This window comes from Pyxicephalus adspersus, chromosome 10 (genome assembly GCF_032062135.1).
Source record: "Pyxicephalus adspersus chromosome 10, UCB_Pads_2.0, whole genome shotgun sequence".
NCBI classification, from domain to species: domain Eukaryota; kingdom Metazoa; phylum Chordata; class Amphibia; order Anura; family Pyxicephalidae; genus Pyxicephalus; species Pyxicephalus adspersus.
This window is the reverse complement of record NC_092867.1, coordinates 53,712,502-53,731,964: the sequence shown is the minus strand read 5'-3', so window position 1 is coordinate 53,731,964 and position 19,463 is coordinate 53,712,502. Positions and strand designations below refer to the sequence as shown.

The 19,463-nt window shown below is 39.0% G+C and overlaps 2 protein-coding genes across 2 annotated transcripts in view; one reads left to right on the top strand and one right to left on the bottom strand.

The window, feature by feature from the left end:
- Nucleotides 1–3,668, top strand: part of ERCC1 (ERCC excision repair 1, endonuclease non-catalytic subunit) — a 17,586-nt gene extending 13,918 nt beyond the window's left edge. Inside the window, exon 11 of the mRNA XM_072424697.1 lies at nt 3,039–3,668. Within this exon, the coding sequence (XP_072280798.1) occupies nt 3,039–3,092 (54 nt within the window). The 3' untranslated portion in view covers nt 3,093–3,668. The remainder of the gene's footprint in view (nt 1–3,038) is intronic.
- CLDND1 (claudin domain containing 1) lies at nt 3,591–19,463 on the bottom strand. The gene is made up of 5 exons (XM_072424698.1): nt 19,304–19,463; nt 16,256–16,580; nt 14,105–14,212; nt 11,712–11,849; nt 3,591–9,459 (listed from the first exon to the last, which is right to left on the bottom strand). Exons 2-5 carry the CDS (start codon nt 16,530–16,532, stop codon nt 9,239–9,241), a joined length of 744 nt encoding a protein of 247 aa, XP_072280799.1. The 5' UTR covers nt 16,533–16,580; nt 19,304–19,463; the 3' UTR covers nt 3,591–9,238.

The window sequence follows — 19,463 nt, the reverse complement described above, 5'->3', positions numbered from 1 at the left end:
AAGACCAGCCTGGGTATAGCAATAGGGAGTGTGCAGAAAAGATAAAGCAATCTGGGTAAAATGTTCATTTTGATTGCAGCTATTCTCCAGAACCAGTAGTGGCGCTAGAACGCCATCTATTCAGATCTCTAGCTATTGCATGAAACAGGTGTGGGTAAATAGCGGAGTACAGATCATGGTGGGAAGAGTTATTCTCAATGCCTAGATAGGTGATTGCTTTGGGTTTCCACGTGAAGTTAAAAGAGTTGGGTGACTATGTTTAGGGGCAATTAAATATTTAGGGCCTCCCATTTGGCTCATTTGAGTTTTAGACCTGTCTTCTTCCTGACTTCTGAAAAGGAGCTTAACTCTTTAAATAAGTTGGGCAAGGAGATGAGAGGAGAAGTTATATACATTTAGGCGCCATCAGCAAAGTCAATGTTTATGTTCTTTAGGACCACATTGGATGCCCTTGATGTAAGGATTTCGCCTTACAGCTATTGCTAAGGGTTCAGTAGCTAAAGTGAAAAGTAAAGGGGAGAGAGGGTAGCCTAGTCTGGTGCATCTCCGGATATTAATCAAGGGCGAGTAGTGTCCTAAATTGCTATTGTGGGGGAGGGTGTGAGGGGGTATAGAGAGGATATAATCCGGCAAAACGCTGGGCCAAAGCCCATTTTAAGAAGAAGGGTTTTAAGATAATCCCATGATAAGATGTAAAAAGCTTTGTGTAGATCCAATGAGAGTAACATCACTTCTCTTTTTGGCCCACCATTTCAGTTACCATATACAGCTGAAATCAAGTCTATTGTACGTCTAAGTCCGGGGAATGTCAATTGTGAAGAAATCCCACCTGATCTGGCTGGATATACTGGTCTAGGAAGGAACCTAGGCGCACGGATAGGATTTTCGTCATAATTTTAAAATTGAAATTTATTAGTGTGATAGGCCTATAATTATAATTAGAGACTTCAGCGGGGTCTTTGCCAGGTTTGGGGATAACACTAATTATCTTCTACAGGTACCTAATTTCCTTTGCGAAGGAAATTGAAAAAGTCTTAAAGGTGATTCGCTAATATCTCGCTAAAGTTCCTATAAAAAAAGGTTGGGTAAGCCATCTGGACCTAGTTTGAGGGTTTTTAATGACTTCCTCAGGTGTAAATTCTTTAAGAATTTAGAGTGGGATTTGCGTAATCTTAGAATTGGGAGCCTAGAAAAAAATGTTTCAATTTTAGAACTATCTTTGGATTTAGTTCATAGAAAATCTGGTAAAAGCTATGAAATGCTTCCAAGACCAATTTTAGGTTTTGGGATACTTTTTGCCCAGCTTGATTTTTGGAAGTGCAGTTGTTTGTTTATAGGATTTAGTTTATTTGCTAGGAGCATGCCAGGTTTGTCGCCACAAGTAAAAAAAAATATGTCTGGCCCATCTCAGTGACTTTTCTGCTTAGGTAAAGTTTTATATGTTAGTCTGGAAGTTTTGATCTGGAGTCAAGTTAAGTCACCAATCAAAATCAAGGCCCCTTCAATAGAAGGGAAGATTTTATCAAACATTTCATAGAAAAATCTAATTTGAGCAGAAGTAGGAGTGTGTAACACACTATATAAACTAGGGACCCGCCCAAGTTTCCTACTACCATCACAAAGCGCCTTCATGGTCTTTGAGTTCAGTGTGAAGAGTGAATGGGACAGACCTGGAGAATCCTAACGTAACCCCTTTTTTTTTTTTTTTCCTTGGCATTGGATAAATACATCAGAGGGAAACTTCTTTGGAAATATTTGGGAAAAGAATCCGTAGGGAAATTAGTATCCTGTAATGCCAAAACATCTATTTTCCTGGCAAATGGGAGCTGGGACTGCATAACTAGCATACCACCACTCCAGGGGAGGCTATGTTTGATTCCCACGGCTGCATTCATGACATAAGCACAGCCATGGGACTCCTGACAGTGAGGAATCCTCTGGCACTAGAGGGAAAATGAGGACAATTCAGCACTAAAGGTGAATGGGGACAAGTCGGAGCGGAGCTGTCAGCATAGCAGAGCTCTGCCGATTGCATCGTGATTGACTGAGGAAAGGGAAATCCTGACGACGCTTGAGCTGTCATAAGGGTTTACCTTTTCTTAGTCAATCAGCAGTAGACTTGAAAGAGAAGACTTGTCCTCATTCCCCTTTATTGCTGAATGGCATGCTGAAGCCCCGCTCCCCTAATCGCTCCCTCAGCCCTAGCAGAGTTGTGGTATGTGTTCTGGTATGCACAACACGTCACAGCTCTGCTCGGGCTGCAGGAGCACTCAGGGAACTGGAGCTTCGGCATAACAGAGCTCTTCTCTGTGATTGGCTGAGGAAAGGGAAATCCTGATGATGCTTGAGCTGTCATCAGGATTTCCCTTTCATCAGCCAATCACGGAGCACTGGAGGTGAATAGAGAGACTTGCCCTTATGTGCCTGGGGATCCCAAACTGTCAGGAGTCCCATGGTTGTGCTCATGCCATGAATGCAGCCATGGGATTCATTCTGTCATTTTGGAATAACCTGTAAAAAAAAAAAAAAAAAAAAAAGTTAGGTTACACAGAGCACACACATTAAATAAAATACTTTAATATTAAAGCCGGTCTTATTTTTTTACACATATTTTTAACCCTTTTAGGGAATGAGTAAGGGGTTTTATGTACCCCTGTACTCAGTAACTGAAAGGGTACAAGTAAAACTTTTATAAACGCCTAAGTAAAATCGTGGCAAAACGCGTCATAGGCATTTATTTTTTAGGGTTTTAAAGACAAGGTTTCAAACACTTGTAAAAGTGCATTGAAACGTTGTAGGAACGTTTACATGCGTTTTTAAAACCGTCCATGAAGACCCAGCTTTTAGGGCTCTGTTTATAAAACAAGGAATCAGACATTCCTTTGTGGGAAACACATGCACCTGGAAGATTCCCACAAGTGAATGTGTTATATATTAAAAAAAAAAATGAAAGCCTCCATATCTACACACTGGTAAACTGTAACAATTTTTGTTTGTGTTTTTAGACATGTTTTTAACATAATGTTCTTTTTTTTTAGGCTAAGAGACTGTTTGATACTCTACACGAACCATTTCTGAAAATAAAGAAGTAGGCATTGAACCAGGTCCATCCAATCCTCATATTTACAGGAAAGACTTTTTCAAGGGGTGTTACAGAAATCTTTAACTAGAGACAAATCATTTCTCTCTCTTTATAGAAAAACTGCAGCAAAATATATCTGCTATATTTGGGAAGAAATGTTTTATTGGATCAATATAATATTCTCTTTTTTTATTTGTTGTAGAAGAATGGGTCTATCAATTACTTTTGTTCTATTCAGAGTTTTTCTGAGTAGTAAACTCTTTACTTGTAAATTGATAAGGGTAAATTGCTTATCTTTATAAGCTCATCAACTTCCATGAAGTGTGTGATGCCTGAACAAATGTCATACTTTACAGATATACTACAGCCTCTTCGAAGAGAACGTCACAAACGTGGCAGCTAAGAGTAAACTTGCCATGTGCAGTTTTTTGGTGCACCAGTCTTGAAAAATCCCCCTTTCTTCATACATACCCAATTTTTCAGCTTTTAAAACATCAGACACAACAAGTGTTTTTTAACAACTGTTTATTGTATGTTTGTATAAATGACGTATGATTCTTGTAATAAACATTATTATTGTTCAATACTATCGAAGTTCTAATCACTAGTAGATCGGAGTGTACAATAATAACATACACAAAAGTCTGGTACACACTACAATTTTTTTACAGTATGTGCACATTTTTCTTTTTCACGGTACAAATAAATACATTGTGCATGAGTCTCTACAGACTATCACAAGTGTAGGCCGGAGGTTCCATGCTAAAACGCAACACAAAGCTTTAAAAAAGTTTAAAAATTTATTGCTTAAATGATGAAGTTTCAAAAAAATTGTTTGTTTTCTAAAGTTACTATTTGGCTGCTTGGAAAGCACAGAGAGTAGATGATGATTAAAAGTCATTTATTACTCATCATTTACTGCCGTTACACACTGACTGTTCATAGCTTGCTACAAACCTAGTATTTCTAGATATTAGGGAACATGTGACCTCATTTGAACCTCACATGGTATGCTGCAAACCAAAGTAACCAACAGCAAGCTCAAATTCTGTCATATGAATATGTATGCCTTCTTTCAGTGCAGGTTCGTAAAAATGTAAACATTTATTTTTTCAGGGCCTCACCACTCAATTAGGGCAGAGTGAAAAAGAAAGTTTAGACTTCTTTTTAAACTTCTGATCAAGAACCTTTCATTTTTTGCAGTACTGTTTTGTCTTTAGCGCCATTTCACTCTGGTGCACAATTTTTTTTTTAACACCACAGTGCACAAATGTAAATGATTAAGTAGCTGAGATAATAAAATTGTGGCATGAAAAATTTTAGGTGTGTTGCTGCCCATAAAAATATACACAATGTACTGTGAAATCTGAACTTCAACAGTTGCTGGGCAATGTAGTCCTAATAATAATATTAATAATAATAATAGTTTTCTGGCTGTATCAGTAGGTTCTAAATTAACTGATACAAATTAAAAGCAAACTTGTGTCAGGTGCCAGAAACACAACTTGAGACATTTTTTTGAAGGGCAGCCGTCATAGAAGACTCAACACACAACCTGGGTTTAAAGCCAAACTACAGCTACATTTTTTGTTAGTTCTTAGAAGTATGTACACCTTCCTTTTATCAGTCTGTGACCCTACTAGAGAGATTTTTCATCACTGCTTGTTCCTTTAACAGCTGAATAAGGGATATGATTGTTTTTGTCAACTTGTTTCAGTGACAATATTAAAACCCAGCTATAACCCTTCATTTTTTACTGGGTAAAAAAGTGCTTTGTTGTAGCCTCATTACTTCTATTCCTACTATTTCTTGTCCTGTGAGATAATCTCCTAATGAAGAATAGATCACAAAAGCCTAAAAAAAATCCATTCCATACTTCAAAAAATATTTTGACTGAAATCAAGCTTTAAAATACAGCCACGCTTTATAAAAGTTCTACGATAATCTAACTCTCAGCCCTCCCATTATACTCCACTCTGTAGCATAAAGCAGCACACCCCCCGTTTACATCATGGATGCAGAAATCTTCCAGTTGGCCAATGTAATGATTTTGTACGGCACAAACAGTCAGCCCCCGAGAAAAGTTATGCATCCAAGATATAAACACATTGGGAAGCCATCACTAGCAAGGTGATTAAACAGTGGTGGGGATGTTTCTAGTTTAGGGAGCTATGGCAATTATGTTACAGTAAAAGTGCTATTGCAGTTGGTGTTTCATCTGCAAGGTTATTTTTTTTTTTTTTCGCTAAATGATTATCACTTCTTAGTGGCTTAGCGTATCACACAGTACCAAAAAAATGCAAATAGGAATAGTGTTTAATTCCGTAAGTATTTCTCATAAAAGTCTGTCATAACACACAATAAAAACTTATCTCAGCCCCATACATTTCTATACAGATATCAGATCAGGTTTTGTCCCAAATAATGACAACTTTCCTACTTTTATAGTACAACAGCTCTAGAAGCCATTATGAATGATCATGACAATTCCTGTTCAGAAAGACAAGCATTTTGTGCTTAGTCAGTTTATTTGTAATTTAAACTTTTCATATTTTATTATTTATAGCTCAATTTTTGGCAATTAAAAGGTTATCACTGCATTGTCCAGCTTGGTCCAGGGGAGTCCTTGGAAAAGTCTAACCAAGCCAGTTTACCTATTTAAAATACATATATATTTATTTTTTTAAACAGGAGTTTGCTTTAGTAGATTTGCCACACCATTACTGTTACTTTTAGGAACCGATGGGAATTATTATATGTAATTAAATAAATCTATGTTTGAGTAAATATTTTTCATTTTCATAATTCATGATTTTATACTCTACTCTATTTAATTTCCACATTCAGTCTGTAGAAACGATTGGTGTCAGCAAAGATTCCATTTTATGTCCTCGATTTACCTTAAAGACCTTCTAGCACAATTGTACACTATTACACCATACCCTGGCTTTGCATTTGACATTAGTTTTGCATAGCTTGTCACTACTAGAGAAATATCAGCTTTAAACATCTGTAGAAAGACAAAGGCAAGGTAGCTTGTGACAAACCATACAACATAAATTCAGTACATTTTCAAAATGGTTAGCAATCATCGAAGTTTGCTTGTCAATAACACAGTGTTACAATAACCGTAATTGGTTGCACAGGTTTACACTACAGTATGTTTAAGAAAAAACTATAGTGTGCATTGAATTCTTTCTGTATATGGGGCAGGCATACTGACCTATTACATATGCAGGCTGTGCTTCCAGCTTAGTTCTTGGTGTTGTTGTACTTTGATTAACAGGGCCAGCTTCCATTGCCTTACCTCACACGTCGAATATGCATGTTTTACATGCATTGCATAAAAATATCAAAATAGAACAATGCCCGGATTTTTACATTTGTGCATTGTGGTGTTACAAACACACGTGTGCTAAATGTGTTAAGACACAACTTAAGATTCAAAACACTGCAATGCACAAAACTCTTGACGCACGGCAAAATGTGTTAGCACGACACACTTTTGTGAACCAGCCTATATTCTCCCCTTATGTAGGTATACAGGTCAGAGTATCTATATCCCTGAGGATACAGAATGTGATATGCATAATAACTCAATATTAATCAATGCAGCAATTCAAAACGAGCATAAAAGTGTGTTAAAGCCCAAATGAACTTTTTGTTTAATTCAGCTAAATACATTGAAGGTACATTCAATAAAAATAGTGTGAAAAGTCTTATCATTTGTTATCTCTTAGAAAACAGTAGAAAAGCACTCCAGTCAGAGTCAGAACTTTCCGCAACTGCTTCTGACTCAGCGGGGGGTATGCCAAACCCTCCATGCTGTGAACACTGCTTCCACATTAAGCGTAGGGGTTCTTCTCCACATGGTAGCAGAGGACAGGCTTCCCCCCCCCGTCCTAAAAGAAACTTAGACAATCAACACCTTTTGTTTTCCTGTACCTGGAATGTATCAGTTGATTAAAACAGAAAAATGTATTGCGCATTAGTTACATAAAACAGAGGATAAATAATACAAAAAAAAGTCAAACGTGCTTAGTATTTTCCCTTTAAACTGCCTTCACATAATACACATGATTAAAAGTAACTTGCAAACTCTGACACCGCTAGAATGACTGTCCTTTAAGAATTAACCTCCCCATCATTAACCCAGAGTGTGACTCGGGCTAAAAAAAAAATGCTGAAAGCAGTAACCCCGAGTCACACACAGGGTAGCTAAAACAGTGAAAACCAATAGTAAATAGAGCCATACCTGATCCACCAGCGTCCTTCTTCGTCCTTACTGTCTCCTCGCTTCCTCCGGTCAGCGTCCTCTGCATCTGATGAGTCACCGGGAAGTTCCCGGTGACGTTGGTCCGTGCGGCCGTTGGTTGGGGGAGTGGCGGGAATTTCAAATAATTTTGTATTGCAATCAATACAAAATACCTGTATTGAATGCAATACAGTGGATTTATATGTCTAAAAGCAGTACATTGTCTTTCATGAAAATTTATTTTACAGTATAATATAATAGTATGAGTATTTATTTTTTTTAAAATTGAAATTGAAAAAAATTATTTTTATTTTTTTTTAATTTCTTGAAATTCTTACTTGACATGATTTGGTGGTTTCAAACTTTATTATATTCATACTATTATACTGAAAAATAAATTTTCATGAAAAACAATGTACTGCTTTTAGACATGTAAATCCGGACAGAAATGAACCGCCCAGGAGGTTAAGATAATGATCATGTCCCTGTAGCGTCTTTTATTCCATTTACAGTTCATGTAATATATTTTTTCATACCCCTTTAAAGAAGTCTGTAAATAAATAGGCTGCTGTGCTGATTCAGTGGCTTTACTACTACTTGATCCAAAACAAGTATACAGATAAAGGGTTTTCTTTTAGATGCCTTATTTTTTCTTTGTTTTGTTTTGGGCTATCTAAGTTTGGGGTCCTGATCCCGCAAGTCTTTTTTTTCACATTCCTGTTGGTTGAACTCAATTGATTTTTTTTTTTTCATTTTGGAGTGTTACGCAGTTAGATTGAAAAAAAGACATGCCATATAAAATGAGTGAATCAGGAAGTGTTAAAAGCCAGAAACAACCAGATACCAAGCTGTTTCAGGTGATCAGCAATGGTAGCCAAATTTCTCTATGTACATTACATTTAAAGGATAACCATACTCATAAAAGAATTTTATTGCCTCCTTATCTGTAGTGAAGAAATGTAATTGGAACGCCCAATCTGTATTGTTTCATATGTAATATATACTTTCTGCTACTGGGTGCCAAATGATGTTTACTTCAGGCTCCAGAACCTGTAAACAATTGGAGTGAGCATCATCCTGTAGCACACCGCTCAAGGGATGGCAGACTAGGGCACAGTTAAAATGAAATACCTAATGATATATACCAGATAGAGACTACCACCTATATTTCTTCACTACCACCAAGAGCAAATGATAACCATTCTTCTTTAAGGAAGATACAAAAAATATGTTATTGCCCTCAGTTCCTTAAGAAAGAATTATTTTTCTACCTAAAAACACTACATAATGAAAACATTCCACAGCAGGTGACACACACAGAAAACAAATGGTAGACATAGCCCTAAATTCAATACCACAGAACCCTAATACTTCAAGCAGTAAAGAAAAAAAAATCATCTAAACTTGGAGTTCTCTGTCTTGGGTCACATTTACGTTTGCATTCTCAGATTAGTATCAGTTGTGTCAATACTGGTTTTGGTGAAAGGTCCTCATATATTCCATTGGAGCAGCCACCAGGTAGGTAGCAGAGAAATGCTGCATTACATGCCTTCTAGAGGATTTGCTTTAGGAATATAAATGATGAAATTAAGCAATATTCAATGGTAAATTAGGTAAAAAGCCAGATTCTGATTTGTGCTGTCAGTGGGTGAAAAACACTTTTCTGGAGTATTGGACTGCTGTAAAATCTAAGCACAGCATTAGGCCATACCCTACTTCATCCAAATGAAAAGGAGAAAAGATGTATGCATTCTAAACAGAGATGCTTCTTAAAAACACACAAAAATCATAAAAATAAAATGCAGTTGCTAAAGATTGTGAACAAACCCAGACGAAGTTCATGTTACCAGAGTCTGAGCTTGGAACCCTGGTGTCTAAATATCGTAGCGGAGCTGTATGCTTCATGCTACACGATAAGCCTTCATTAGTGAATATTCTCGCCGACTGGCGCGGGATGCCCAGAGGAAGAGAGCTCCAGCCATGACCTGCAATGGGGAGGAGACACAGGCCAAGCAGAAGGACCAGCCATAATCCCCTCGAACACCTGGGGGAGGGGGTAGACTCCTCTGCAACATATACACCCCAGCGGCAAAACACAGGACTGCACCAAGCGTACACACACCTGCAAAGAACAGGAAGAGTTAGTAAACAAAGCTAACCTAATGAGAAACCATCACAACTGGACCAATCCAAGAATCTAAAGTCTGCACAGCTATGGTATTTGTGAAATAATCAATATAGTTAGTTAGAAATCACGCTTAGTGCATGATCTCCTTCCGTTGCCAGCCCCTTATGTTTTTTAGCATTACAAATAGTACAAAGAAGAAGAAAGGAGACTTCTTTAGGCACAAATAATATACTGGGGGCTGTTAGTTTTACAGTCCCCCCTGAATGCCTCTGGCTGCATTTCCCAACCAACAGCCCCGAGTTAAGTGAGGACTGTGCAACCAACACCCTCCAACTATAGAATCTAGCCCTGTGATTTCAAAAAAGAAAAAATGCCATTGACACCTTGAAAATTTCCCCCTTCCCCAAGATCCATTCTTTCTATATATAGGATTACCTTTAAATCTTCACATTGTTACAACGTGTTCTTTGAGGTCAATATTGTCTCCCAGTCCAAGTCACAGAGAGCTGCCCTTAATAATGGAAAGTTTGCTGTCTTAAAATAAATGTTTTTATCTTTCCTGTTTTTGCTTCCTGTTTACAGCTTACATTAAATGAAATCATATTATGGTCACTGCTACTCAGATTCTCTTTTATATGCACATTTGGTATAAGTTCTGCATTGTTAGAAAGAACTAGGTCCAGCAGAGTATCATTTCTAGTTGGGGCTTCTATAAACTGTACCATAAAATTATCTTGTATTAAATTCTCATATTTCCTCCCTTTTGCTGTTCCTGTAGTGCCATTACTCCAGTCAATGTCAGGGTAGTTGAAATCTCCCATGATTAAAACACTTCCACTTTTTGCTGCTTTTTCTATTTGTGCTAATAGTTGATTTTCAGTTTCTTCCTTAGCACTGGGGACCCTATAGCAGACTCCAATAATTAATTGTGTGTTATTCAACCCCACATTCAACTCCACCCATAAAGCCTCAACCTCATCGCTTGCTCCATCTTCTTTCCTATTCACTTTTAGATCACTTCTCACATACAGATAGACACCACCACCCTTTCATTTGACTCTGTCTTTACGAAAGAGAGAATACCCAGGAATATTGACAGCCCAGTCATGCGAAGAACAAGGCCAGGATTCAGCAATACCAACTAAGTCATAATTCTCCTCACTCATTAATGCTTCCAACTCCCCCATCTTGTTTGCTGGACTTCTAGCATTGGTGAACAGGGTCTTTAAACCATTTTACCATCATTGTACTAGTACTGCACAATCCAATGTTTGTTTGTAACATGGGAAGCTCCTTACAATTATCAATAATCCTCCCCCCAACTATCCCCAATCCACCCTCCACTAGTGTCTGACCCCTGACTAACCTTTCTGCCACATTATTTAACTGTCCCACCCCCCTCTGTCCTAGTTTAAATATCCCTCCACCATTCCCCTAAATCTTTCTCCTAGCACAGCAGATTCATTTAGGTGCAAGCCATCTCTGGCATACAGGTTGTACCCCAATGAAAAGTCAGCCCAGTGCTCTATGAACCCAAACCTTTACCTTCCACACCAGGACTTAAGCCATGCATTTAGCTGTCTAAGCTCCCTTTTTAACTTTACTTTGATAGCAATTTGAAGGCGAAGAGGTCTCGGAAGTCAAGCTTGATCACTGAAGGCTGACCGAGACCAGACTTGATAGAAGCTGCAGCTGAAGTCAGCCAACATTAGTAAAAGTGACCATTTAGAGAGATCATACAGAGACACTTCCCAGTGAGTTGAATTACCAAGGTTTTAGGGAAAGTACTTTTGTTCTTAAGGCCTTGTTCAAGTTTTTCAGGTGTCTGCACTGCATGTTACTAATACATAATTAGGAGATTGGAAGTAGGTGTTAGGTTTGACACGTACAGCTGGTGTCCTTGTAAAAAAAGATTAGACTGCAGGAATGAATAGTGTAAAAAGAAAGACATGTTACACTACACAATATAATCTGAATGAACATTCTTTTTCAGATCAGGGTCAACCACCAGTCAATAGGAATACATATTGCTCACAGCCAATGCTTGGCAATATAAATATTGTCTCTGAGACAGTTTTACAGCACTCAACACAGGATGTGACTCTTAAAATGACCCTATCAAAATTCACCAAATCTTGCTCTGTTGTACATTACTTTAACTCCCTACTGCTTAACTTTTTGCAGCATAAGGTCTTCATAAAATGTTCACACATATGGCAGATTAAAGAAAAACATTTATGACTTGCCTGCAAGAAGGTGTAAGGCTCCTGTTCCCAGAGCTGGGTAAAGACTACGGCACACACATCCAGCCAAACCAACAACAGCACCAAAAAATATGAGTCCTAGAGCGACCAAGGGCAGCAAGAACTGACATCGCCAAAGATCTGAAACAAAGACAAGTTTTTAATAAGACAAGACAAGGCAGTGCAATCAGTGCTTCAACAAATCACCATGTTATCCCCATAGACCATGGAGGCTGTAAAATCTATTTAAAATCTACCTGTCAAGAATGACAAGAATGCAAGTGTTAGTAATGTGGATTCTCGGATAAAGATGCCAGTTGTCTGACTGAAATGCTGCCTGTGGTTTCAATACATCCTAAGGCAAAAAAAAAAAAAAAAACAATTGCTGATCCACATTTCAGTTCTGAAGACTTTATACCTTACTTAAAAAGTTACATGGTAACAATATTGAACACCCCTGCCATTTAAGGCTGCTCCTAGGAGATACGCGAGGAGTTGTGCATAAGATAGAATAGGCGGTTCCTGCCTGGTCTCTGCTAGCATTTTTTTGCTAGTAGCAACTTTTCCAGAAGCATAGTAGGTTGCAGACAAAGGATGGGATAATTTTAAGTAAAGCTCACCTAATTATTAGGGTACAGGGTCACAGTTTTCAAAACAGCCTGCAGAGGTGGTGCCGTCTAAAGAATCAATACTTAGGCTATGTTGAGACTGCCAATGAGGTTTTGGTGGTGCAGTTACTGTTTTTTCTTGCCAGTAAATCACTGCCTCGGGGGAAATAATACAAGTAGCTTTTACCCGTGACAGCCCCATAGAAAAATAATGGGGAATGGAAGTAAGCAATACAGTACCCCCTGCTATCAAATCTGCAGACACTGCTTTTTTAGGAACCAGCACTGCGGCTCAGTGACCGAGCAGCTGTAAAGGTGCCAGCCACCAGAAACTGTGCAGAATCGTTTGATCCCAAGGCAGGTTTAAATCGAGCCTTGAGGTCCAATTATCTTGAAAATTCCATCAACCCCAGTTATGTCCTACCAAGTAGCATTGCTTAGAGCTGCTTTTATAAAAACAAGAATCTGACTGCATTTTTGTATATTGAATCGGAAGAAAATTTACCACAAATGTTTAGTTGTTCACGCAGATGGTTTTTGGGGCATTTATTGAAGCAGTTTCTTTGCATTGCATTGTGTTTTTTTGCAGGCATTTACCAAGAGTTTTTTTAACTGTCATTGAAATGCTACATGCAGCATCTCATGGTGGGACATGGATCAACTGCTTTTGTAGGCTTGAAGGAGAAAGCTTTTGAGAGGCCTGTGAATGTATTTCAAGCCTGAAAACGGCTTCCCAATACAAAATTACTGAAGCTGTAACACTATAATATGACCCCCGGTGGAAACAAGCCCTAAATTTTAGGAAATTCTTAATCAAACACATCAATGTCTTTTACCGCAGTTTGTTTTTTAAAAAAATATGTATACTATGCCAATGTCCTACTGCACAAACAGGCAAACTGAGAGCATTGTGTAAGTTTCCTGTAATACTGGCCATTTCCTGTACGACCTTAAGGATGAAGGCAACAGTAGAAAAAGTTAGTCTGCAACTCAGAATCCCTGTTCTGGATACATCTTGGCTGGATGGTGTTCTGAACCTCTGCCTTTAATACAGTGGTCGCCAACCTTTTCAGACCTACGGACCACTTAACTTAGGAGCTCTGGACCACGCATGCGCGGGGAGGTGTGTGTCACTCAAAGGAGAAGAAACTTCTCCATGATGACGTCACAATGCCAGAGAAGGACCTCGCTAAGGGGCGCACCGGCCGGAGTCACACCAGTTGGCGACCGCTGCTTTCATAGCTTCTGAACCACTGACCTAGTATGACTAATAAACGCTTATGTTCATCTGATTGCCTTTTAGTTGTTCAGCTGTTAAGCTGGTTCAGACTAATATTTTTTTTCAAGCAATACAGCAAACGTCCATTGCTGAATCGCCCCAAAGTCCAGGTTTTCACAGAAACAAATGGGAATGGTTGAAATCCATTTTTTTACAGGTATTTTCCTGCAATATATTTTTTGAGAAGCTTCATACAGCATTTTAGGGCAGTCTGTCACTCCAACCATTTCCTTTTACCCTCTCCACAACTGCACCTGAACACACACAAAAAAGCCTTCTGGGTGCCAAGTAGCTGTAGACAGGAGCTGGGGTTTGTTATGCAGTCCTACAATGTCATTCTGACTAAAACCTTATCAGCATGCTTGTTTCAGAACTGACTGAAATAGCTGAAGCCAAAAAATCCATTTTACATCCAGGTAATTAGCTTTCTTTACATCAGTCTACATTAACTCCAAGGCAAACATTTCTGAAGCCAACATCCATTATAAAAGTTTAATGTTACAACTTACAGGTCCGGATCAGATCAACCTCTGAGTTGTGGTTCCCAGGTTGGGTATATTTCTCTAAGAACTGGTCAGAAAACGACAAAGAAACACATCGAAAGTCTGACAGAGACTCTGTAAAATGAAAATAAGACAACACGGTCAGAGAGGAGCAAACAGTGGTTAGAGTGTTCCTGTCACTTTTAAATAAGAATGTGCCGTAAAGGATTGGGGGTAAAGAAAACATAATCTGTAATTGAGCTACATATCATTTATATACATGCAAATTATTTAGAAAAAAGGAGCAGACATTCCTATTCCTCAATGGTCAATATGAATGTAAGTAAGTATGAATGTAGTGGTAGGTAATTGCCACTACTAACAGAATGTACCAGAACTTTGTCCAGTCAGAATGCCGCCCCCCCCCCAACATTGAGGGGTAAATAAACCTGCTGCTGGTATATGTTTCTCTAGGTGCCGTACTATTATTTGCAGATTACTAAAACAGAGCAAGGCAATGAAAGTATTAGAAGTAACAGATTTGTTGTGTTGGAGATCAGGATGGAAAAAATAATAAACTACAACCCCAGTGTAAAAAAAAAAAAAAAAACCCTTACATCCTTCTATTATAGCACTGCATGCTCCCAAACGACAAAAACATTTAAGGGCATGATTTACATAGTTTCTCATGTAACCAGACTTAAAGCACACTGAGAAATAAATTATGGAGCTGCACTCGCTGGCCATGGAACTTATATTTGCCATTTTGAACAGTTTATTGAAATGTATGAAATTGCAGTGTACACATCCCTATTGATTTTTATTATGAATTTATTCTAGGTTTTTGTGATGTAAAAGACGGGACCACAATAAATCATTTCAAAACATTCCCCGCCTTTAATGTGATTTATAACCTGTACAGTTCAATTGAAAAACGAAAAAATCTGTTAGAAGGAAAAAAAAAACGTATGATAAGCTGGCTGCATATGTGTGCATACCATTAAATTATTACTTAGTTGAAGCACCTTTCTGATTTATTTACAGCATCCAGTCTTCTTGGGTACAGACCAGCCATAACTTAGAGACTCAGATTAACCTCAAATAAAGTTCAGCTGTCCTTCTAGGATTTTCCTGCTACAGCAAAAGCCATGGAGAGCTTACAAAGCATCAAAGGCATCTCATTGCTGAAGGAGATGGATACAAAATTTCCACAGCATTGGATATACCATGGAACAAAGGGAGGACTCTCATCAAAAAGTGGAGAAAATATGGGACAACAGTGACGTTGTAAAGAACTGGACTTTCCTCCAAAACTGAGGAAAAGGCAAGACAAAAACTGGCCAGAGAGGCTGCCAAGAGACGTACAGCAACATTGAAGAATTTCTTGGCAAGAACTGGTTGTGTACCACGTTACAACAATATCCCAGATTCTCCAAATGTCTGTAATATGGGGCAGAATTGCAAGACAGAAAGCTTATCTTACAAAGAAAGACATCCTAGATAGGTTTTGTGCAAAAGCATTACCAAAAGGACACCAAAACCACAGCAAAGCATGGTGGTGACAGTATGATGCTTTGAGGTTTCACCAGCCAGAGCACAGACCTAAATCCAAAAGAATATCTGTGAATCTGCACGAGATGCCCTCGTAATCTGACAGATACAGGGAGCTTTTCCAAGAGTGGGCAAATATTGCCAAGTAAAAATGTGCCATGCTGCTAGACTCCTACACAAGAAGACTAAATGCTGGAATTAAATCAGAAGCTGCTTCAACAAAGCATTAGTTTAGGAGTGTGCACACATTTACAACCAGCTTATCGGATGTTTTCTATATTTTATATTTTTCCCCTAACATATTGCTTTGTTTTTCAATTTAATTGTACTAGTTATAGGTCACATTAAAAAGTTTTGAATTGATTCATTGTGGTCTCATTTCTGACTTGCAGTCCTACACATCAGATGCACTTTACATCTCTTTCTTACAATCCTTGTTCATAGACTGGCTGACAGTTTCTCTTACCAGCTATTAAGAAAAGTTTGGTGAGGTCAAATCAGCACATACGTATGCTGCAAAGCCTGACTGTCTCTTAATGCTGCTCTTTCTTTGTTTAGTTTAAGTGGCGCTGTACACGAGATATGGATGATTAAGTCAGATTTGAATAATTGGACCAAGAAACTTACCATCCTGGTAATAGTTCTGTGGCGGGACCATAATACACTGCTGCCATAAGCCCAGGCTGCCATTGCAATGATAGAGCGCATCTGTGTATGCCTTCTCATTTGCCTTCTCTAGCTCGCCGAGGAATTCACTGGCGGCCGTCTCACTGACATTGGCAAGGACAGGAGAGGTGAAGTAGTGATACCAGGAGACTGTGCCCACAGCTGCTGACAGGTAGATGACAGACAGGAGGGACAAAACGCTACCAATCACCAGCGCAGTAGCAAATCGGTTATCCATGTTGTTTGGTTACTAAGTGTCTCTTCCCTTAGCGTATGGAGGAAGCATCTGGTAGAAGGAAAGCAAACAAGAGTTTAAGGTTTGCATCAGCTCAACCACCCACTTTCATGTAAATGCAGAACAATGTCACATATGAGGCCAAAGTGAACCAGCACTCATTCAGGACAAACTAACACATTTGCGTAATCTTGTTTTAATATTAAACCCTTTTTTTTATATATATATTATGTTTGATATTATATCTCTCTGAACATAGTTTTATTAGCATAAAGATTGTTTGTAAATTTGTTGCAGTTTGTTAGCTGGAGATTCTGGGTTCACACAGCAGCTACAGTTCAGCTAACATGGGGCCTCTCTACCCCCTTAACCCCTGCTCCCCATAGTGACAGCAGCTCCCATTCATTCACAGCAAGGGTTAAGTGAGCGGGTGGCCGCCATCCAGACGATCTATTACAGCTCTATATGAATTCTGGCCTATTACGGAAAGCAAAAATGCTAAGTCACTGCTTCATAAATAAACAGTAGCACCAATATTATTATTAAACAGAAGGAGGAGGAAAGAACCTTGTCCAAAAGAGTATAGATGGATTACATTGATCACCACCATGCTCCACTCCACCACTTTTGTTTTGCTGTTTTGTAATTGCAGGATTATGTACTAACCATTATTAGATTACTACAGTGGTTTGCCTACTAATAACCTTATTTTCATGTAATTAATATTTTGTTCCTATATCAAGCAATACTGCTGTTTCAACTTGTTCCTTATTTAAACTGTTTGAGTGACTAGTTATTATTTGTGCATGAACCTTGAATATATATGTGCATGGATAGAGTCATATAATATCCATATTTATGCAGATAATATTCATATTCAACACCTTGTTCACATTGCAGAATTGGCCTGACCATCTTTTAGTTCATTAACCAAAAAAAAAAAAAAAACAGCAAATGCTATGGTACAGAACAGGTAATTCTACCATTGGCTGGTGGTTGTCAGGGCAGAAGTAGGTCAAATGTAGCTGTGGTCAGTTCTAAATGTTTTATATCAGTCAGGGCTCAACCCAGACATTTTTTTAAGCCGGGTGGGAAGAAATTGTAGGTGGGTGGCAGCCCCTGTATTGTGACCAAACTCTTTGGTAACCACCCAAAAACAGCCGAGTGGGTGCTGGAAAGTGCCAGGTGGTGCGCCCAGCTAAAAGGGGCTGGGGAGAACCCTGTCAGTTATTATATAAGGAACAACAGAGACCTGGATTTCCCTGATGTTCTCCTCCTATATATAGTGGCTGGAGACCAAATATAGGAACTATGCTATGGTATAATAGGTTAGTTTATCACAAGGGACTATCAGTAACTATTTCTTTATCCTGATCCTTAAGTAATACTCTTGTGCAAGGCGAGGCTCACACGGTATATAAAAATGACCCCGATCTCCACGTGACAGTGCTCAAGGCGCCAGAAATGAGCCAAACACTGCATTTTGGGAAGGGTGAATCATGTCTAGATTTTCTCAGTACCTCCTAAAGTTTGGAGACAGGAAAGAGGAATCCAATGTATGTAGGAAAATGACATTTCTCCTGTTTGTTGATCATAAATTCACAAATATGGTTGGTAAACTTTAACAAACTGAATCATTCAGAGGATGATTTTAAAAGGAATATCAAATCAATCCCTTCAAATCAGTATGGATTCTCTGTATCCAGAAGATCCATGAGTAATCATAGGTCTTCTCTTCAGCAGATGCAACCTACCATTGATACCTTTTCCTAAAATGGACTTGAACCTGTGCTTAAAGTAGTTGCACCCAATACTTCCCTCCCCCACATCCTCCCTAATTGCCAAGGCCTGCAAAACCTGGCTTTCTGAAAGCTCACACTTACACCGGGCCGGGTAAACACCTCACCATGAAAGCACTTGGACCTGATCACCAGTCATTCATCAAAGAATGAGCCGTGTTAATGCAGAAGGGATCCAAAACCCCACCCCCTCTCTGAGAGCAGGCATGGCATGGAATCACATGACCAACAGCTGAATAACCCAATAAAATCATATGTCCAATGACCCAGAAAATCAGATCTGCTGGGACTTGTGGTCTATTACAGACTTCCCACTGGGAAAGCTATCAGACCCCACAACAAGTAATCATTAAAGAGAACCTGTCACCAATGAGAAGTACAGAAAAAAGTACTGGTATTCAGGTATTGGGCAGCACGGTGGCTCAGGGGTTAGCACTCCGGCCTTTGCAGCACTAGGTCCCAGGTTCGATTCCCAGCTAGGACGTTATCTGCATGGAGTTTGCAGGTTCTCCCCATGTCTGCGTGGGTTTCCTCCGGGTACTCCGGTTTCCTCCCAAATCCCAAAAACATGCAGTTAGGTTAATTGGCTTCTTCCTAACAATTGACCTTAGACTACATTAATCACATATGACTATGGTAGGGAAATTAGATTGTGAGCTCCCTTGAGGGACAGTTAGTGACACGACTATGCACTTTGTACAGTGCTGCGTAATATGATGGCGCTATATAAATACTGTATAATAATATAATAATAACACCATACCCATCATTTTCCTCTGCAGCCTCATCACCCAACACTATGGTAGCATGCAACGTACACATTACAATTTTATAAACTTTTTTGTGCCTTCCTTTGCCATACAAATGCCCAAAGTCACTGGGTATATGGCCAATGCTAATGTGTACTCCCAGCAGCAAGGATCATTATCAGATTACCACAGAAAAGATCCATGGAGCTACCATTATTTACATTACCTGAGGGTCAGACCATGGACAAGTCACAGATGACAGGTTCTTCTTAGCATCCTCCAGCCCGTGTCACTAACACACAGAGATCAACGAACAATGGCCTGACGCTTCTCCATCAGTTTCCAGCAGCAGATTCTTCCTGGGTCGCCCACACGCAATGCTCTCT